The sequence below is a fragment of the Magnolia sinica genome, chromosome 2 (genome assembly GCF_029962835.1).
Source record: "Magnolia sinica isolate HGM2019 chromosome 2, MsV1, whole genome shotgun sequence".
NCBI lineage: Eukaryota > Viridiplantae > Streptophyta > Magnoliopsida > Magnoliales > Magnoliaceae > Magnolia > Magnolia sinica.
The window spans coordinates 121,691,714-121,714,560 of NC_080574.1; the positions used below are offsets into that span (position 1 = coordinate 121,691,714).

The 22,847-nt window shown below is 39.1% G+C and overlaps 1 protein-coding gene across 3 annotated transcripts; it reads left to right on the forward strand.

Annotated features, from left to right (window-relative positions):
• The first annotated feature begins 3,019 nt into the window (after positions 1–3,019).
• Positions 3,020–20,943, forward strand: LOC131237508 (acetyltransferase At1g77540). Of its 3 annotated transcripts, none has more exons than XM_058235327.1 (3): positions 3,020–3,391; positions 19,465–19,556; positions 20,449–20,943. In XM_058235327.1, the coding sequence occupies exons 1-2, from the start codon at positions 3,116–3,118 to the stop codon at positions 19,534–19,536; spliced, it is 348 nt and encodes a 115-aa protein (XP_058091310.1). In that variant the 5' UTR covers positions 3,020–3,115; the 3' UTR covers positions 19,537–19,556; positions 20,449–20,943. The 3 variants fall into 3 exon arrangements, with proteins under 3 accessions (XP_058091310.1, XP_058091309.1, XP_058091308.1); XM_058235326.1 differs by having other exon boundaries at positions 3,021–3,391; positions 20,562–20,943; XM_058235325.1 differs by lacking the exon at positions 20,449–20,943 and having other exon boundaries at positions 3,022–3,391; positions 19,465–19,751.
• Positions 20,944–22,847: the final 1,904 nt, after the last annotated feature.

Genomic DNA, 22,847 nt, shown 5'->3' on the forward strand with positions numbered 1-22,847 from the left:
ATATTCGACCGGTTGACTCGACCAGTCGACAATAGGTTGACGGACATACGAAATTTGCATAATTTTCTGAATTTATTTCCTATTTTGATTAGGACTCTTTGATTACATTTTAAAGATTTGTTTAGGATCATTTAAAGGGTGTTAAATTCATTTTTATAATTAATTCAATTAATAAACTTTTTAAAAAATTTCTTAATTTTCTCGTGGATTCAAAAAAGCTCTCGTGGATTCAAGAGAACCTTCTATATTTAAGGTATTTATCGATCAAGGAAGACGATGATCAACCTCATCACATCCTCCCCTATGTCACAAAATCATTGACTTTCTAAGGATGCTAAATCAAAGTCGTACAATTATATTTATGTATCCAAGGATTCTAAATAGTTCCGATGACGTCGGGATTTCCAGAGTCAAAGTTTCATATACTGATTCTCGATATCTTCAAGTCTTCATTCGGACGTATGCATATATTTTCACCTAATGCATTGGATAAGTCTCTATTGTCACTCGAGTACATTTAAAAATCGAGTATAAAGAAATACAGGTCATTATATACTTCTAGGTGAGATAATATACATGCTTAATTGTTTTTATAATTTGTCCATTGATATTGTAATGTAGTTGTTTTCCTCTTACCCATGTAATTTATTAATCTAAGAATATATTAATGCAATAGATGGAATGCATATACCGGCATATCTTCTAACCATGAAGTGTTATTTATCGTAATAAAAAAACAGATAGTATTACGTATTGTAACGACCATATTAAAATAGATGGAAATGATGCACTGCTGACTCCTGCATCTTGGATAGTGCTTTGACCAATACACGTAATTGTTTAACAATTCAAAATGTCAATTCTACGAAACATATTATGTAAATATCTCGATGCGAAGTTCACCTGCATGCTCATGGTTTGTCATATATCTTATATATCCTTGCAATTTCTTCTATGTTGTTTAATTCTGTATGGGTCCTGGACGGCACTCTTGGGGCCCCTTAACTCTATTATGTTTTTTACACGCATTTAAAGATGGGTCATTAGATTGTCGAAAACTGATGGATTTCATGGATGTAACACAGAATGCATTAACGTGGGCACTTGCAGGAAATTTTCTCCCGTAGACACTTATGGAAGAATGACATGGCAAATCAACATAAGATCAACATTATTGTATTAGTCTGAAATTTGCAAAATGTATAATCAGTTCATTGACCTTTGTTTCCTATAGTTAGGATCCCCTGACAGCTGCATCCTACTACAATTTTGGGTTAATGATATAGCAAAATGGATGAACGGCGTGGATACAGAATACATGCATCAAAGTGGGCCTTACCATCAGCTTTTTAATTATCTGATTATTTAATTAGTGGACATATGGTGGATGGTTAAAATAAAAATAATCCTGTGCATATATTTTACCGGAGCTTTGCTAAGTCCATACACTTGCAATAGTAAGGGTGTACATGAAAAGAGTTAGCTCGGTTATCTCCTTGACTCAACTCGACTCGAAAAAGCTTAAGCTGACTCAGTTCGAGCTGATTTTTTTAGCTCGAAAAAAATTCCAAGCCGAGTTCAAGCTTGCTCAAGCTCGACTCAACTCGGATTGAACCCCAACTCGAATTGAACTCAGTTCGAACCAGTTTGGTAACTCGGTTATTTTGATATTGATGTTGCTCAACAAGTGTTTGATGAAATAATTCAACGAAGTGTCGACTAGTGGCAATGAAGGTATGAATATGAAACAAAATACCCTTGTATCTTGATTTTTATGTTGTCTGCTAAGTGTTTGATGAAATACCTGTAAACCGATGTTGGTACTTCATGTTCCGTGAGAATTTAAAGATGCACTCCATGTGTTTGAGAAAATGCCGTAGAGGCTTGATCTTGGCTCGAACTAGCTCGAGTTATTGACTAAACGGAGCTGAGTTGGCCAGTCAAGCTCGAGGACCGAGCCAAGCTGAGTTTGAGCTGGGGTCAACTAGTGGCTAAGCCAAGTCAAGTTGTGGCAAGCTTGACTCGGCTTGACTCGTGTACACCCCCATGCAATGGAGGTAAGTTGATGAATGTCGCACACTTTCTAACGCGAGCACCTATGCATACCTTTGCACACGTGTCATGGGCACAAAATCTGAACGGGTCACATGATGCAGCACCCCAACAAACCTAACTTTTAGCCCCGATACAAAACTTTGATGGGCTATTGAAAAGGAAACAATTTCCTCCATTGATTTGCATTTCTCTTTGTCATAACCCACGGGAGTTTTAGATCAAGCTGAAAATTGTGCCCAGTGAGTTTCAATGGGTGCCACTTCACGTGTACCGTTCAGATTATCTGCCCACGACGCATGTGCAGAGGTGTGCATGGGTGCTCAGGTAAAAAGGTGCGCAGGTGAGCATTCCTCATGGTAAGTTGGCACCTCAAATGTGCCAACATGGCAAAGTAGGTCTAAGATCTAATCCATCCATTAAAAAGTTACTATCACATCTTGATGCCCTAAGTGATCTACTGATAAGGTGTGCTGCAGGACAGATGCACGGCTCAAAAACTCAGCTGAAGTTTTCTAACCCATCTCACCTTTCCAAGAATGGGGCCCACATGCTGAGTGGACCAGATTTGTTTTTGGAATAAAACATGCAAAGGTTGGAGCAATCTGGTCTGAATTGGATCTCGCACCGATGTGCCGCGCTACCACATGGTGGGCCTGTGCATGAGCTTTATTGCACACACGTGTGCACTTAGCGGAGGGCTTGGATAAGTTGAGGGGTAGTAGCTTAGCGAGTCCTTAACCATGGGCCTATCCACGCCGTCCATCCGTTTTGCCAGCTCGTTTTAGGGTATGGTCTATAAAAATAAGGTGATTCAGATCTCAGGTGAACCACACCACAGGAAACGGTGAACCACACCACAGGAAACAGTGGTCATTGGTTCAAATCTTGGAGACGGGGGCTTCCACGTATACAATTTCTGACGGCCTGCTTATCGAGCATTATATGTTCCGGACTAGCAAATAACTTTCCCCTATCATTTTGAGACTGAGAAGATCGTCGAAGTATAAAAAGAACGGGTGTAAATATCATATCATTTCTATAGAGAGGGAGAGAGAGAGGGATGGCCACATCACCATCACCATCGTCGACAGCCGTCGGAGGGGGCGGGAATGCCAAGATAGTGTGGAACGAGAGCCAGAATCGGTTCGAGACGGAGGACAAGAAGGCTTTCTTAGAGTACGAGGTGAGGAATGGAGGGAAGGTGATGGATATCCTCCACACGTTCGTGCCGTCTAGCAAGAGGGGCCAAGGTCTCGCCTCCCATCTCTGCATCTCCGCCTTAAATCATGCCAAGGCCCACTCCATGTCCGTCATCCCTACCTGTTCTTACGTCTCTGTACGCTCCCCTTCCCTTCTTTCCTTCCTTCCTTTTTTTTTTTTTTTTTACCAAGAGAAATAATTTGATATTCTGTCAGAGTGAAATGGATGATTCGCAGGCACTTAGAAATTGCTTTCGTGGGATATAGATAATTCAAATCAAACGGTCCAAATTGTGGGTTCCATGTTAAATGTATCATGAACTAAAAATTACTTGATTATCTTATTAATCGATTCGTGGACATTTATTTGACCGCTAGAATTGAAAAATATCCATTGATCTTATGATTATTATTATTTTTAAAGAGTTTACATGAATTGCAAACGAAAGGCTTCAGCAATAACTTCCTGCGAGGGGAAGTTAGGTGTGTGATGCTTATGAGAAATCCACCCCAGCCATCTGTTTTGCCAGACCATGTTAGAACATGGGCCTAAAAATGAGGCAGATCCAAAACTCAAGTGGGCTGCATGACAGGAAACAATGAGAATTGAACGTCCACCGTTGAAACATTCGTTGGGTGACAGAAGTTTTGGATCATCTTTTTCCTGTGGTGTGGCCCACTTGAGTTTTGAATTTGCCTCATTTTTGGTCCCATGTCCTAATGTGATTTGGCAAAATGGATGGGTGGGGTTGATTTCTCACAAACATCACAGTGGGCGCCATGTTGCTTCACGTCACAGGAAGGCAATCCTCATCCCAAGAATCAGAGGATAGAATTGTTTATTTTATTTTATTTTATTTTTTTATTTTTTATTTTACACATGCACACACCCCACGCACTCACGCCCTAGTGGGATTTCACCACCTATGGATACTTGAATCCTTGATCGGGTTTTGAAACTCCTGAGAGTCTACCACTGGAGCAAGAGTAAGGATCCAGGAATTGTTAAGACAATCTGATTTTTATATATTGAATTGACGACAGTTGGCTTCCAGAATTTAGTTGGTTTAATTTGTGTTAATATATGCCATGTGTACCATTTCCAAGTACCTGTGTATCAAGCATCACACGTGGCCCGGAGTATCAAATAACTCACCTTTTCAATAAGGTTTTGCCAGCTCGCTGGACTTCAGGAAACTGTAGCCTGCAGCACCTCCACCGTCATGCAGGGCTATCCTTGGTTATTAGGACCATTTGTCTGGCGGGCCTTGTGGGGATGGTGACCAATGCCAATTGATATGCTGGGTCCTATCTCAGATGGTCTATGCACAAAAGGTTCCACATATTGGATGATTCAAATCATCTCTAGAATCTTTGGGCAGCCAAACTGACCTCTAATTGGATCTTAGACATGGACCCAAATCTGTCACTGCAGAAACAAAACTTCATCATCAGTTCAGGGATTCGAGAGTGGAATAATTATCTCACTTGCAAACATATAGGGAGGTTTGCTCAAATATATTCTGATGTATGGCAATTTGATACATTGGGACTTTATCATTAGAATCTGTGTCATCTTCCATTGATCCAAACTGTTTATATGATCAGTCCCACTTTGGATGGTGCAAAGTTGACCAATAAAAGCTCACAATTGGATTATTTCAACCCTTTGATAGTTTGCCTCTTTTAATTTGAACATGAACAGTCGCCATAACCTTTGTATCATCAGTGGGTTGAAATATACAATCCAGGAACTTTTTCAGGCATCCCCCATCCAAGGGGAGCCCCATCGCATAAACTGTTTGGGTCATTGAAAAGAAAAGAAAAGAAAACAAAACAAAATCCAACAGCTAGAGTCCCGTTGTATCTTATTGCGATATGTAGCAGGCCTCACATATCAAACTCCACCAACCCTTTCAATTATTTATAAAATGAATGTACGTTTGGTTTTAGAAACTTGGATAAAGGAGATCTCAGAAGCTTAATGCTTGGTTTGGTCAATAAAGTTTTTGAATTTTCTCATAATGAGCAAATCATATCTGGTCTTGTTTTTTTACTTTTCCGCTCATTCTAGATACAAATTTGAAATATTGGATCTTCTCAATGTTAGAAATTGTGTTTCAAATTAAATATGTAAAACAGAGGCAATGGTTTTACAGGTGTTTTATCAAACACCTTCTAAGTAACATAAAAACTCCAAAAAAAAAAAGAGAAGAGAAAAAAGGTATTTGTTTAATGTACATACCTTGCTTGCCACCGGCCAAACCTTCCTTGCCACTAGCCAAACCTTCCTTGCCACCAGCCACATTTGGTTGAGTCATTTTATCAAACAGTTGGTGAGCAACATCAATGGCAAAGTAACTGAGTCACCAAACTGGTTCAATCCAAGTTCGATTCGAGCTGGATTCGATCCGAGTTGAGTCGAATTGGGGCCTACTCGAACTCATTTTTGAACTCAAAAAATCAGCTCAACTCGGCTCGAACTCAGCTTGGAACCAAGTCGAATCGAGCTTTTTCAAGTCGAGTCGAGCGAGCTAACCGAGCTAGCTCGGTTCGCGTACACCCCTACTTAGAAGCTTAATGCTTGGTTTGGTCAATAAAGTTTTTGAATTTTCTCATAATGAGCAAATCATATCTGGTCTTGTTTTTTTACTTTTCCGCTCATTCTAGATACAAATTTGAAATATTGGATCTTCTCAATGTTAGAAATTGTGTTTCAAATTAAATATGCCATACATGTATCCACATTAAAGTACCATGTATGTATCCTCCATAAAAGCATATACATGTATCCACCATAAAAGATATAAGGATGTATTCACCACTATCCATGCATGTGCAATAATTGTTCAGTGTATATGACCTTTCGCCAAGAATCACTAAGGGCTATATATACACCCCACCTTAGTCCATTTGTAGATTACTTTTTTTTTTTTTTTTTTTTTTCTGTCCTTATTCTAAGAGTATTGGAGTTTGAGTTCTTGTGTCTTAAATAAGGTTTAGAGAGGATAATATATCTTCTTGGTAATGCAAACCAGTGATAGACACCATTCTAGTACTGAGACTAAATACAGACTGTGAGAGTCTGGACTCGGTTGAATTCTGGGGATAGTATGCGTACACCTTGGGGATGCATACATGAGTCGAAATTCTTCAAGTAGGACATCCCTTCCTTATGGAAATTAACAATTCAAAGACAATTTAATTCCCAAATGGCCACTCTAGTGTGTGTTAGTCTGGTCCATCCTGATCTCATAAGACTTGGTTGCTTTGATGAGGAGAGTTACTGACAATGGGCAGGGAAAATTGAAATTACTGTGTATTTTTGGTGTGTGCGCGTGTGGATCTTATTGGGACCACCTTTGCTTTACCTACATTCAATGTAGTTTAGGTTAGCCACACATGCTGTTGCTTGCACAACACATGCAGGCCACAAATTGCTCAATTCGCTACCTGTGAAAGCTGCAGTTATGTTTTCTGTGTTGTATGATGGGCTAGTCATGTAGCGGGTGACACGTGCACAAGGACTGTTACATGTGTGGCACAAGTATACAACTCAATATGTATAAGCCGCCAACAAGGTTTGTCACACGTGCGACACGTGTACATGAGATAGCAGTTAGCTAACCTGTCTATATGGGCCGGAACATGGATAGCACGTGTGGAATGTGGATGATACAAGAAATGCACGTTGATATTACATCACATGAATGCATCGCGATATGTATAGGTGGATATGATTGCATGAACATAAGGATGCATGGTTGGCTATTATGCATGCTGTGATTCTTGTATGATGAGTCACGTGCACTTGCATTGATGATTGATTGGACATATGCTTGAGATATGTTCATGCATTCTAACACATGTATGACATGCATGTGTGCACGGGAGGAAGGTAGATGCATGCATGCATGAGTAGCATTGGTGGCATGGTAGATGCATGCATTCATGAGCTGAGCTAGTGTGATATTTGTGATGAGAGATATCTGGTTGTAATTGAAGGTTACAATGATGCCACTTGGAATTTGAACTCTTCAAGTGGTTGGATTTCCACCTTGAGAGGCATAATGATTTCTTAGAAGTCCAAGCCAAGTGCCTCTATGGAACAAGCCAAATGCCGACTATTAGGAGGTGAATATGCAAAATGGCTTCAGAGATATTGGTAGACATGCCTCTATGGAACAAGCTGAATGCCTGCTATTCCCATGTACTTTGACAACAATAATGCTTTGTTCAAACTATATGGTGGGTCATATAATGGAAAATAGTTGCAACTTAATAAAGTCTAAGTTCATCGCCTAACATCAGCAAGAGGCAGCAAAATAGCTTCAAAGAATATTTACGGACATACCTATATGAAGCAACCCAAGGCCTGTTATTCCCATATACTTTGACAACAGTGTTGCTTTGTGTAAAGCACAATGGAAAATCGAGATGGTTGCAACTTAAACATACCCATATAAGGAAGGTTATCAATGTTAATTTTTATGATGAAAGGATAGCCCACTTGAAGAATTTTGGCTCAAAGGCGTTGCAATGCCTCTTCTTGAAGGCAGTTTACGCTTCCCAAAGATGCAAGAAAGCTCTTGCGTACCATCCCTGGGATTCAACCAAGCCTAGGCTCTCACAAAGTCTGTATCTAGTTTCAATACCGGAATGGTGTTTTTTCTAGTTTGCTCTACCAGGAAGATATGCCATCATCTCTAAACCTTTTGAAGACATTAGCAGAACTCAAACATATAAAAGCTCACAGAATGATGAGAGAAGCTTTTGTGTGTTTACAAATGTGCTAAATTTGATGTATATAGCTCTTAGGTAACTCTTAGTAAAACGTCACACCCTGATCTATAGCTCAAGTGGTAGACTGAGTGAAAGATACCTCGTTTTAACACAGAGGTCATGGTATCGATTCCCTAGTGGGGGTGGCTAACAGTGAAGTGTGAACTGACAGTGGGGTGTACTAACAAGCTAACCAAAAAAAAAAACACTCTTAGTAAAAAGTCACATGCATTGAACAATTATTGCACATACATGAATAGTGGTAAATACATTGTATCTGTTTTGGTGGATATATGCATTTGCTTTTATGGAGGATGCATGTATGCTATTCTACTGTGAATATATGTATCGCTCATTTAATTTGAAATTCAATTTCCAGCACCCAAAATCTGGACCAGGATCTGATCAATCATGTCATATACTTCGAGTATCTATAGATCTGGGTACCCATGGACCTCCCTACCAATATGTTCCAAGGGCCCTTGGCAGTCTCATTGACTACCAAACAAGACACGAGTCCTTTTTTCATTTAAGGTTGAATGAAAACGATCCTTTTTCTATTCCAAGTGAACCTTATTTCATTGATTAAACGCTGTGATGATTCAATCTTTCCCATTTTATCTTTCTGCTTGTTTGTAAATGAGGAATTATTGTGGCCTGCATGCTGATAAGTTTGTTCCCATGGTTCATCATCATCATCTAAGCCTTATACCAAATACTTGGGATGGCTGCACAAATTCTATTATGCCTATCCACCCATCAAGGACCACATCTTAGCTAACCTATAGGATTCAGTGCCCATGGTTCAATAATCCAAATTGTTGAAATGATGCATCTCGGCATGGTTGGGGGATGCCTTGATAATCTCCTCCCCGATTGAAACATCATACCACTTTAATATTTGGCATTTTCTCTGGTAGATTTGGACGTTTGCTGTACTTTTTTTTTTTTTTTCCTCCCTTTCATGGGTGTATTTTAGGCCACAATATAAGGGGTTGGGATCTTCATACCGGGAGATCTACACAGCATCCACCATCAATGGTGGTGGTTTGGATCATCAAACCATGGGCCCACATGCATGAAATCCAACTCAGCAAATTATGTGTTTGTTGAGGAGCAGGTGTTAATTCTAGTCCCTTCTTCCTCACCTGGCTTCATCTTTTAATGGTCACGAGTGGAGTAGGCAACAAGTGGAGTGTGTAAATCATCCGTTTGAATCTAATAATTGTGGGATTATAAAAAATAAAAATTCATCTAGTTGGTTGGAAGGATACCATACAATGCATATTGTATAAAAAAAGAATGCGTTATTCTTAATCATATAGGTAGAAATCCATAGGAATACATCTAGTTTGTTTTCCAATTTAATTTAATTGAAGATTTTGTATTTTTGCAAATTTTCCTTGGGTTTTAATACTCTTTGTAAGGCATGTTTGATTCATTGGAAAGTAAAGAAAAAGAAAAGAAAAGTGTAATGATTATCCGATGATGGAATCCATTAATACCATGAGCACTGTTGAACCATGGATTCACATGAATTCCATTTTTAGGGTCTTGTTTTATAGCAAGTGGCAATCTCAATTTTGTGAGACAATGGTTGCTTGGAATGTGTGGAAAAGAATTTGACTATTGAAAAGTGTAATGATTGGTATTTGGAATCCATAAGTTTCTTTGTTAATCACACATTGTGAAACATCTCGTTATGAAAAAGTGCTTCATTTTCCTTTCTTTTCACCATTTTCCTTTCTTTTCACCGAAATCGACCCCTTTAAAAAGAAAAAGAACAGGGTTGCGAACCAATATAATTTCTTTGATTCTTTCATGAGAGAGAGAAAGTATGAGTCAATTTGGAGGAGTTGCATTCGACTCGGACGAGTCGGCAATCCACATGCATGAAGCCAAGTTTGTCAGGGCTGTTTTTCTTTCTTTCTTCTTCTTCTTCTTCTTCTTCTTCTTTTCCTGACACAAGCATGTGTGCCATGACGGGCTACAATGAGGCCTAAGCTTATATATATATGTATATTATTAATCATCTAAATCCTTTTTATTGATCTAACCATTTTTCAAACATTGCGAAGTCTTAAATTACCTTTTCAATTACATCAGTGAATGTTTGCTTGTAATTGCCTGACCATTTCAGAGGCCAAGCTATGGCCTATATATAGCCGAGTCTTCTCACGAAGTACATAAAAAAAATACGGCCGTGTATTCTCTAGTTTTCTTTGTCTTTTATGATTGAGAAAACAACCATATGTATGTCATTGGATCGTCCTGAAGGTGCAATCAGGGTTGATATATAAACATGTTGTGTGAGTGTGTGGGCTGCTTCCTGTTGACCTCTCTTCTATAAAACCACTGTACTAGGTTATTTAGATTCACGGGGGTGGGAATTACCTAAGCCAAGTTTGTCGGGGCTGTTTTTCTTTCTTCTTCTTTTTCTTCTTCTTTTTTTCCTGACGCAAGCATGTGTGCCATGACGGGCTACAGGTCCCACTTGCTTGATGCATCCTTAGATATTTAATAGAATCAATCACGTCTCTCCTTTGCCTCCTTCTAGGGCCGGGCTAGGCCATTCATCATTTTCCTTGCCCCGGCTTGGTCTGAGCATCAGTCTTGGATTAGGGGCCCATTGCCTTAAGTGGTTTAGGGGCCTGGGCCCAGGCACTAGCCCTGCGGCACTGGGCCAGGCCGTCTGGCTAGAAGGGTAGAAGCTTATTTGGTCGTGGATTCCAAGGTACATCCTTTCTCTTCCTCTTCTTCGAAAGGTATTCTTCGTCTTACATCTTTCCTCTCTCTTTTTAGAAAGGTATTCTTCGTCTTTTGTCTTCCTCTTTTCCCTTCCATTATAACCTATTAAACCCTAGATATTCAATTTCCTATTTTTCTCAATTTCTAAAATCTCTAATTCCAAAATCCCCAATTCCCATGAACCCAAATTCTCTATATTTTAGATTTTTCCCTTCCTAACCCTAATCATAAAACCTACTAGTCATTCCCTTAAGTGTGAAACGTGCCTACACTAGATTGGAAGTCCCCACCGCCAAGTGGGCCACTCTTGAACTATTTTATATTTTCGTGGACCGTGTATGTGAAAACCTAGGATCTTCATGTAATAACTCTGAATTTTAAAATCTATTATGAGGATATGCTTGATTTTACATGTTGATTGCTGAAATTAATGTGTAATTGATCTCTCATCTTGCATTGTAGGATAGTTTCCATCATCCTTCATTATTTTCTAGTTTTATATATATATATATATATATATATAAAATTTAAAAAACCATCCCTTTCAATTAAATTGTGGAAGGGTAAAAATTTATTTGGTGGTGGATTCCCCACGGTATTCTTTTTCTTACATCTTTCCTCTCTCTTATTCGAAATGTATTCTTCTTCTTCTTCTTCTTCTTCTTCTCTTGTCTTCCTTTTTTCCCTTCCATTACAACCTTCTAAACCCTAGATCTTCAATTTCCTATTTTCCCTAATTTCTAAAAAAAAAACCTAATTCCAAAATCCCCAATTTCCATTAACTCTAATTTTTCAAATTTCAGATTTTTCCCTTCTTAACCCTAATCATAAAACATACAAATCTGTCCCTTCAGTGCGGAACGTGCCTATGCTATATTGGAAGTTATATCCTTCCATTGGTCCCAGTTTTAATTGATTTATGTGATTTCTCAGCATATGAGCATGTGAGTTAGGTTAAATCATATTTTATTTCCTCTTGTTTACTCTTAATTACTTGGTAGGTTAGCATTTTTTGTTAATTAAATTATTTTATGGACTCTTTCATAATCTCCACGTTACATGCTAGCATTGAATCATGTATCCCGCATCAAATTTGGTATAAGAGACCATAGGTTTAGCATAGGTTTTTTGTGTTGCATCTAGGTTAGAGTCACATCTAGGTTTAGTAGAGCATTCGTTGCATATAGGATCATATTGCTAAATTTTTGGAGTATCCTATTGCTGAATTTTCAGTTAGCGTTTCCACTTTTACTATTGTTGAAATTTCAGCATAGTAATTTCAGGTTGTCACATTGCTGAATTGTCAACTTGTAATTTTCAGGTTACACCCGTGCTGAATTTTCAGTTTGGTATCCTCGAATTACTATCTTGCTGAATTTTCAACGTAAGATTTGAGGATAACGACTTGTTGAATTTTCTGGTTAGTGTGTCTAGCGTGATTTCTAGGTTAGTACTATCATTGCATCACATTGTCCTAGGACCTAGGGTTTTCTTTAGAGTGTCCTTGTGTATGCCCACTCGTTCAGGATGTGGTTTTGGCCTATATCCCACTATGAATCTGGAACAGATTGCTGAGGTCCTTAATGCTATTAACAATCGTCTGACAGCTATTGAAGTGTACAATAAGACCATTGCGACTCAATTGACCGTAATTAATTTGTGTATCAATCGGCTTGAAGCCTCCCTTCAGGCAAATCCTGATACTGGAGAAGATGTCCAATCACAAGCTGGGGATCAAATTGAAGGAGTTAAGACTGTGCCACTTCGAATTATTAGCCATGCCTTAAGCTAAATTGTAGAAAGTGATGATTGGCGCATGAATTCAATTTTCCACACTTATGCTAATTGTGGTGGCAAAAACTGCATGGTGATCATTGAGAGTGTCAGTTGCATCAATGTAGTATCTGCTCGCATTGTGGACTGCTTAGGTGTACTAGCCATTCCTCACCCTTAGCCTTATCGAGTCTCATGGGTTGACGCATCTTTGATTCTGGTTTCTCAGCATTGTCCCATTCCCATCCAGTTTGCTTCCTATATGGACACGTTGTGATGTGATGTTTTGCCTATGGATATAGGCCACATCATTTTGGGCAAGCCTTGGTTGTATGACAGAGATGCAACACTATTCGGTCGCTCGAATACGTATTCGTTTCTGTATAGAGGCAAAACGGATTGTTTTGAAGCCTCTCCCGCTCAAAAGCACCTCAGAAAAGGAGGACGTTAAGAAACATGGTCCTGAAGGTGTGACAAAACTTCAACTTGAATCTTCTCCTATAGTTAATGCCAAAGATTCTGAAAGAGACTAAAACTGATTTGACGGTCACACCTAAGGTTATTATGGAGATGCCACCTGAGGTTGCACTCAAGGGTAGTGTAGAGTTACCATCTGAGGTGAGTCAAGTATTGGAGGAGGCCAGTGTTGTTATTCTAAAGGACATACCCAATGAGCTTACACTCGTACGAAACATTCACGCATTGACTCTACCAAACCTTCATCACGATTAAATGAGTCAGGGGGAGGAAGTGAATTTGGAAAGACATGTAGATGAGCCTAGGACCCCTAGAGATTGCATACCCATGTCTGTGTTCCACAGGCCTTCAGAGTTTGCACATGCATCTACACAACATATGCATGACTTGCAGGTGGAGAATAGAAAAAGAATCAATATAAGTAATGAAACATACAAAATGATTGCTGACTCACACCATAAGTTTAAAGAGTTTGTTATGGGTGATGAGGTCATGATTGAAATACGTTCAAAAAGGTTTTCACAGAGAATCATAATAAAATTACAAGCCCGTAGCGCTGGACCATTTTAAATCTTGAAAAGACTGGGTTCGAATGTCTACTTGATAGATCTTTCACCTAACATGGGTATCAGTTCCACATTTAATGTGGAAGATCTTGTACCGTTTCAAGGACCTTCCTCTAATCCTCACATGAACTTTGATGATGATGCCACTGACCTGTCCCAAGACCCATGACCATTACCTTACCCCTCTTATCAACTAATTTCATCTGTACCATCTATACCTATGAGAAGAGAGGAAATAGAAGATATCTTGGATGAAGAAGTGGTTTCTACACGACATGGCAGTTACTAAGAGTACCTTGTCAAGTGGAAGGGCAGACTAAAGTTAGACAGTACATGGATCACAGAGGCAGAGCTTCAGCAACGGGACCTGGATCTCCTTGAGCATTACTGTAGCTTTATTTCGTTAGAGGCGAAATCTCTTCAGCAGAGGGAAATTGATGGGGACATCAAAGGACCTACTCGGGTGTACCAGAAACGAAAATGACCACCCACATCACTGCAACTTTCTTTGTTGATGGGAGATGAGATCCAGATAGAGCCCGCCGGGCCATTTTGAAGACCCCATATGTATTGGACGTGCATCAAGAAGACCTCACTTTGGGATGATGCATATGGGCTGCTCAGGAGATCATTTTAGTAATATGATTTCTATTTAGTGTCAATCCAACCGTTGGATATTGTCAATCAGGCTATGGGAAGATCAGATTTTTTAGATCTGGGCCCCTTGGATTCTGATCTTGCTTTCTATAGCTTTAAAACATGCTTTGCGTAGACTTTTGATGATTGGAATTGATAATAAATGTTTTAGTTTTCTTATTTTGGACGATAGGCCACTTTACTTAAGTGAGTAGCATAATTGTAATTATGTTGAATTTTAATTCTGAATTTTTAATTTATAAAACCACAAGGGGAGTGGAGTTCCAACCCCAGTGGTATTGTTGAGAAGAAAGAAAAAAGAGAGAAGCTCTCTTGTGTGAATGAATTTTCTTCATTATTTTTCAAGGTTTTTTTTTTTCAAAAAAACCCTCTATTCCAATTAAATTGTGGAAGGGTAGAAGCTTGTTTGGTGGTGGATTCCCCAAGGTATTCTTCTTCTTACATCCATTCTCTCACTTCTTCGAAAGGTATTCTTCTTCTTCTTCTCATATTCTTCTTTTTCCTTCCATTACAACCTTCTAAACCCTAGATCTTCAATTTCCTATTTTCTCCATTTTTTTTAATTTTTATTTTTAAAGCAACGAAGAAATTCATTAAAAGAGGGGAAACAAACTACAAAGAAGAGAGAAAAAAAAACAAAAAAGGAGGACTACTGAGATAGCAGACGACTCCTAATGACCTAAAAATGAAAGATAAGACCTAGATAAATCCTTTACATTGCCCGCCTATTCTAATATCATCAAATTAGCCCTAGAACCCACCCTTTTTGCCGAAGATGATCGATCGTTGAAACATCTGTCGTTTCTTTCCTCCCATACAGCCCACCAAATGGCAAGGATGGCCATGCACCAGATAATTGATTTGGTTTTACCCAACTTTAACCCATTCCACGCAATCAACAGTTTATCCACCATTTTCGAAACACACCAGGACAAAAAAAGCTGACAGAACTCCATCAAAATAGGCGAGATAAAAGAACAGTGAACCGGCAAGTGATTCACAAATTCCGCCTGGCGCATATAACAGAGGCAAATATTGACAATCTGCATGCCTCTCTTGGTTAAATTATCAATAGTAAGAATTCTGTTTCGAGCCGCGAGCCACCTGAAACATTTGATCTTTGGCGGGACTTGATATTTCCAAGTAAAGGGGGTGACCTCACTTTGAGGCTGGGCCGCAGGATAAATAGCTGCATAGAGGGACCTGACTGAGAAGATCGATGACTTTTCCAGTAGCCATACAATGCTGTCATGTTGGGAGGGAGTAGGCTTATAATTGGAGATGCATTCTTGAAGAGCCATATATTCATCAGCCTCGCTATCCTTGAGATTTTTGGAGCACTTGATGTCCCATATATTTGGAGATGCATTCTTGAAGAGCCATCTTTGGCAGGACTTGATATTTTCTCCTTCTCCAATTTCTAAAAAAAACCTAATTCCAAAATCTCCAATTTCCATTAACCCTAATTTTTCAAATTTCAGATTTTTCCCTTCCTAACCCTAATCGTAAAACATACAAATTTGTCTATTGAGTGTGAAATGTGCCTATGCCAAATTGGAAGTTCTATCCTTCCATCGGTCTTAGTTTTAATTGATTTATGTGATTTCTTAGCATGCGGGCATGTGAGTTAGGTTAAATTAGATTTTATTTTCTATTGTTTACTCTTAATTACTTAGTAGGTTAGCATCTGTTGTTAATTGAATTAATTTATGGACTCTTTCATAATATCCACGTTGCATGATAGCATTAAATCATGTGTCCTGCATCACCGGCCCATTGCCACCTCTAACTCACAACTTACGTGGTTTGTCACAATGTAAAGAGTAGCTAAGCTATCTTACAATTAGAAAAAGAAAAGGGTCTCTCATCACCTTGCAACCAAGAGAACCTTAGGATAAACTATATTGCTTTCTCTCCTCACCTTAACAAGCAACAAAACATTGGTGATGCACCATCTCATCTTTGTTCTCTACCTTGCAAGCACAAGAATCATAAGGATACTTTGTCCTATCTCTTCTCTCCACCTTGCAAATATGAAAGAGTGGCTTTAGAGAAAGCCCTTTGCAACTCCCCTCCAACAAGGATCTCTAATAGGTTCCAAATGCTTGGGCTTTGTTTGGATGCACAAGAATCGAATTGCAAAGTGTCAATTCAAGCAAGAGGACCTAGTCAAATTGTAATGAAGTTTCTTAGTATCCGTAATCATAGTGGGAAATATTGTTCTTGGCAATTTTTCAGTCTGAGAATTTCTTAGGAGACTTTCAGATTTTGGTGTTTTCCTCACATTATTATCGCCTTTACAGAAATACCTCGCAAAAAAATCTTTAAAAAATATGTATTATGAATTAATAAATAAATTCAAAATTTTAAATGTGTGAAATTTTAAATATTTTAACTGTCGAATAATTTTTTATGTTAAAATTGTGAAAATTTATAACTACCATGATTTTGAAAATCTTGCGATATTATCATTTAATATCATTTAATTGATTTTCTGTTAAAATACCGCAAGATTTTAAAAATCTTAGCAGTAGTTGTCACAATGCTCATGATGAGGAGGAGCCCTCAAGTTTGTGGTCACTTTTGTTTTTTTGCTTTCTTCTTTCTTCTTCTTTCTTGAAAGGGTAAAGAGCCCTCAAGTTGCAGTTACATTCCTCTCAAGTCAAACTTAAAAGACATTGTTGCCATCTAAGCCTAATCCCTTAATATTAATGCTACGAAAATCAATTGAAATTTGGCCATTTCACATCATCATCATCATCATCATCTAAGCCTTATACCGTTTAATTGGGGTTGGCTACATCAATCCTATTATGCTATTCTACTTTATCAAGGGCCAGACCTTTAGTTAGACCATAGGTCATCGAGTTTTTCTTACTACCTCCATCCATGTCCTTTTAGGCCTTCTCCTTCCCTTTTAGAGCCTTCAACTTGTACCAACTCACTCCTAATTGTTGTGGCTCTTGGTATCCGTTGCAAATGACTAAACCATTTAAGTCTACTTTCTCTCATTGATGCAGGACATGAAATTAATTATGATATGCAAGATTTCAGGCTTTAGATCATACTAATTTTGAAATAATCACAAATTTCCACATCTCACAAAAAAAAGTCAAGCATTCAACAAGGGGAATCTACGAGGGTCCAAGCCTACACATGTTAGGGCCGGATCAATTAAAAATTATAGACCAAACAATGCTCAAAGGAGAGTAGATTCATCCACACATGCAAAAGATTACTTCTCAATCCAAGGGATTCACATGTTTCAAATCAGGAATGCCTAGGGTTTGCAAAAGTGGAATAGAACATGGGATTTAAGATTATCTACGGTTAGGGTTCAGGTTCGGGAAACAAGGTTAGAGGAGTGACATAGAGGAGAGATGAACCCGAGAGGTTCCACACGTGTGGACATTAGCGGGGTCCAGACGCAAGTGCGCAGATTTCACGTTGATCTGCTGTCCGGTTTTTGCGTGGTGCTCCGCCGAAGTTTCAGCCCCCTGGAAGGCCAGAATCTGAAAATCTGCTGTAGGGGGAAACTTGGGTACAAAAAAGGGTGGATATGAAGATGGGATAGCTGTGGGAGATGATGGATGTAGGGTGTAGGAGGTGAGGACGGTTTGAGATGGTTGTGGCTTCGCACTATGGTAGTTAGCCCTTCGAAGAAGGGAGGGTTTCGCACCCAATTAGATTCTTCAACTTAGAGAACTAGAGAAGAAGGAAAAACACGGAATTTTATTCATAAACTTCAATGAAAAAAAAGCCTACATGGCGTTGCCTATTTATAAGAAAACCCTAAACCTCAAAAGCCGCGCCATGTGCGCATGCTAATACTTAGAAACGAAGTAACAAAAATAGCAACTAATCAACGCAATCAAAATCATTCATAATGTTTCCACTAATGATAATAAGCAAAACTCAAAGTACTAGATCATCTAGAGTAGTGGGCCACGATCATGAGATCCAATGGTCGGATTCACATGACGATCGGGTCCACTCCAAGGAACCAAAACACAGTCCTCTAACTAGGAGGCCCTCTTTGGACGTCATCATCGATTCAGATCGATGGTGGGGCCCTCCTCCTCCTTGCATATGTGCATATAAGGGGCATGGGTGTGTGCGAGATGTTTCCATCACTCATCTTATTACCTATTGGTGCTACTCCTAAGTTCTCTCGAATGCATTCATTTCGAATTCTATCCTTCCTCGTTTTGCCACTCATCCATCTCGGCATCCTCATTTCAGCTACACAACTTAGGAACATGTTGTTCTTTAACTGCCCAACATTCTGTCCCATAAAGCATTGCTGGTCTTATATCTATTCTTTAAATCTTCCCTTTCGGTTTGAGTGGTATGCAACGATCATATAAAATTCCAGATGCACGTCTCCACTTCTTCCACCCAGATTGAATTCTTTGGGCAACATCCTTTTCAATTCGGCCATTTCCACTTTTTATATTAATAATCAATTCGATTGGATGGTGCATCAAGGCATACCAGGAGGCACTCCAAAGTGAAAAAGCGTTTGTGAATCTCTTTATGTTGCCCCACCCCTAAAACCAAGGTGATCAGCTGTTAAATCTGCCAGTGAAGGCGTCTTGTTGGAAATTGTCTAGAAAAGGAAAAACAACACATGAAACATATTTTTCATGGAATTATTTGAGATTTCAATGTCGGAAGGCAAACTCGTTAAATTTTGTTTTATTAACTCTTTTGAAAGAAAAGGAGATGGATCATTTTTAGAACTTCAAAACGAGGACAAATAGTGTAAGAAAATAATATCATCTTTTTTATATTCATCTATTTTTCCTACTTTTGGCATTCTTTTTCTTGCCCTTGTTCATAGTTCTGACCTAAAATGAAGACAGTCGGATCTGGATATGTCGTACATATGCATGGATGTCTGCATGATGGTTTGATGGATACATGGACAACTGATAGTACTTGCTCAAAAATCACTAGAATGAATTGAGTCTGCATTCGTGTTATGAGACTGCATGGAACCTAAATCTCAACTACCCAAAAAAAATAAAAATGTAAATAGGAAATTGGGAAGAACAGTTCTCTCTCTCTCTCTCTCTCTCTCTCTCTCTCTCTCTCTCTAATAGCTTTGGTTGCTGTTTTGTTACTTCATTTCTTTGCATGTGAGAAGGGATACTTCCCTTTTGTTGGATGAGGAATTGCTGAATTATCTTTTTTTTTCACCACAGGACACGTTTCTTCCTCGGAATCCATCATGGAATTCACTCGTGTATGCTGAGGATCTGAAATCTTCCATATGACATTTGTGTATTGCTTTCTGGTATGAACATAGTCTCTCAATGTTGTAAACAAAGTTTCCTTCCGCCTCTGTTCTTGCCATTAAAATGACTGTGTACTTATACAAAGATTTACTCATTCTTCATGGTTATGAAGTATCTGCCCTTATTGTAGCAGTAGTTGAACTTGTTGAACATTGTCTCTTGAAGAAGAATTATAGTCTCCATGTATGATAACATGTATAGTGTCCTAATGCATATGCTCTGAACAAGTGGGCCCCACAGTTCTTTGGTCTGGAACACTGATCATATGGGACCTAGAGGGATGACCCAAAAAGACTTCCAGATTGAAGTCCGTCTGATCTTGAGCCTTTTTCTCTGAACTGTTGCATATGATTTCTCTTAACTGTTTGTTTGTAGACTTGTGATGAAGGGTAAATAACCTCTAATTTGGGAGATTTATGGGAACCTGCCATCCATCGTGAGGCCCATCTGATCATAATTTTGGATGGTCCTCATTTGCATAGAATGGTGCACCAGGATGCTACTCGTGTTCCGATGCACCATGACTTCCCTACCTATTAATTAGCCTTGAAACTCTCTTATGTTTAAACCCCATATGATGCTTTTCTTCAGTGCATAGAAATTCTTTACATAGTGTGGAGCCATGTCTTCTTCTGAATATGAACTTAAGTAGATGTGATTTCCATGTCATGACATTCTCTTCCATTATGTTTATTTCTGAAATTTTATGGTTTTTGACATGAATTACAATTACAAGTTGTGAGGTTTGCCCAGGAGAAATCGAATAGTTGCATAGCTGCATGCCCCATTAGAGTAATAACTCGGACTACGTGTGTTAGTGCATGCACACTATTGTATGTGAACCTGCACATGGGAACCTACCCCATATATATGATGCAAAACTTTTGCCAGCTTTGATCAGATCCTCACTGTGAAGTTATCTTCGTCGTCGGTTTGTGGCTCCGTGATTGGTGTTATATGGTTTGTATTTTTGGAAAGATAATCACTCACCTTTCTTCTGCTAGACAAGGTATAGATCATCTCCTTGGGCTTTTTTGACGCACCCTCTATGATTCCTACACTAGCCACAGTTGTGGCAATGGACCGTGCTGAATCTCTCTCTTCCTTCTTTCCTTCAAATCAACTTGGTATCAGAGCGCTCTCACAAGTCGTGGTAGCAAGAATTGGGTGATTTCTTTTTGCCTTCTTCCTACCATTTGTTTGTCATATGCCTCCATTCGCTATTCAAATGGTTGTTAGATTGTTAAAAGAACAGAAATTCTAGTATTATTATTAATTAGCTCGCGGAATGGGGAATGCATAACAGCATCATTATTAGTTTCTCTTCGAAACGTGATCATGTACAAAACCCGATTCCAATGACCATTGAAATAAGCTGTTTTCTCATAGGAGATCAAAAGTTAAATGTTCCAATGGTGACCGTGTTCTCCTTTCGTATAGCATGAACTCCGTGAATTTCGGAATCAGTTCTATTCTAGTAGACTGTATTGTCTTGAGCGGCTGAAATAATATAACAGTCTATGCTTGCTGTGCTTCATTGAAAAAACGATCAACGGGCAGCGCGTTACTAGGACTTAACCTTACAAAATAACTCTGCTTTAACATTATTACAAGGATTTATTTTAATTACAAGGGTCTGTTTGGCTGCCACTAAAAAATGATTTTAAGTCATTTTTAGCTGATCGGCGTTAGTGCAGTTGATAGAGTCTGTTGCCAATGGCGCAAATGGTTAGGAGATGTGGGCTTGTGTGGCCCACCTGAATACCCCACCACCTGAAATTTGAAACATGTTACTTTCACATCATGGCTTAGCATGCGGGCGGTTTGGATCCTGCACTTGTGTCACCAGGTCACATGTGCGAAAGCACGCTCATGCATTCATGCTTACCAATTTCTAAAATACATTCTTAGGACCTTTTGCAGGACAGCCTTCAACGTACAGTGGGCTTTCATCTTATTGGGTTGGGCCCACTTACTGATCAGGTCGTTGATTTCAGTCCCAACCCATCCACTAACATGAAAAATGTCTTGTTCTCGGGCTCATCTCGGTCACAAGAAAATCTGAGATCAGGTCCAGGTCCAGGTCCATATTTTAGATGGTATGGCCCACCTGAGTTCCATATATCGGCTGATTTTTTGGATATCCCATCATTTAAAGGGGACCCATCAAATACATAGTGTTGATGTTCAACACGCATCATGGTGGGGTCCACACAGCTCGACCGCATAGAACGTGTTCATATATATATATATATATATGGTCGAGCTCATGGGAACTCCCCATGAGGTCGAGCTATGTGGGCCCCACCATGATGCGTGTCAAACATCTACCCATTAGTTAGATGCACCATTCCATGGTGGGCCTAGGGCTTAAAAATAAAGTCAATCTGTGACTTGTGTGGGCCACACAACATACAAAAGTTGAGAGGGGTAACCCTCCATTAAAACATTCATAATCATTTTTTTGGGCTCACCGAGATGTAGTTCACAAATCCAACCCATCCATTATGTGTGTCCCACTTGGATGAGGAGTTAGACCAAGTTTTAGACTCATCTAAATTTCAGGTGGGCCCCACCAAGTGCTTTTATATGTTTTAGGCATGTCTTCACATGATTTTAGATGGTATGGCTCAACTGAGTTTTGTATACGGTTGATTTTTGGGATATCCCATAATTTAAAGGGGACCCATCAAATGCACGGTTTATATGTTCGACACGCATCATGGTGGGCCCAGTTGAGTTTACAATCTACTATTTGAGGCATGCTCATCTAAGCATGTGTGCATCTTTATACGTGTCATGGGCATAAAAATCCGAGTGGGTGCCATGTGGATGGTCAACATGCCCATGAACAACCTAAGCAGCATTCTTCAATTTTCAACTTAGGGTGCACACGTGCCATAGACATCTAATCCAAAAGGTCCATGTGATGTGGCATCCCATGAAACCTCAGGGGATCAATTTTCACCCTGATTTAAAACTATGGTGGGCTATAATAAAGAGATGAAAATTGAGGGAGGAAACTATTTTTTTTCATGGCCCACCAAAGTTTTGGATCAAAGTAAAAGTCAAAGCCCTTGGGGCTCCATCACGTGGGTAGTTAAGATTTTGGACTTACGTAAGGTACTTTGAAATCCCAAAGGACCAATTTTCACCTTCATTTAAAACTATGATAGATCACAGCAAAGAGATGCAAATCAAGGGAGGAAACGATTTTTTTCATGGCCCACAAAAGATTTGAATCAAAGTAAAAGTCAAAGTCATTGGGTTCCCTGGGGTGTTGCATCACG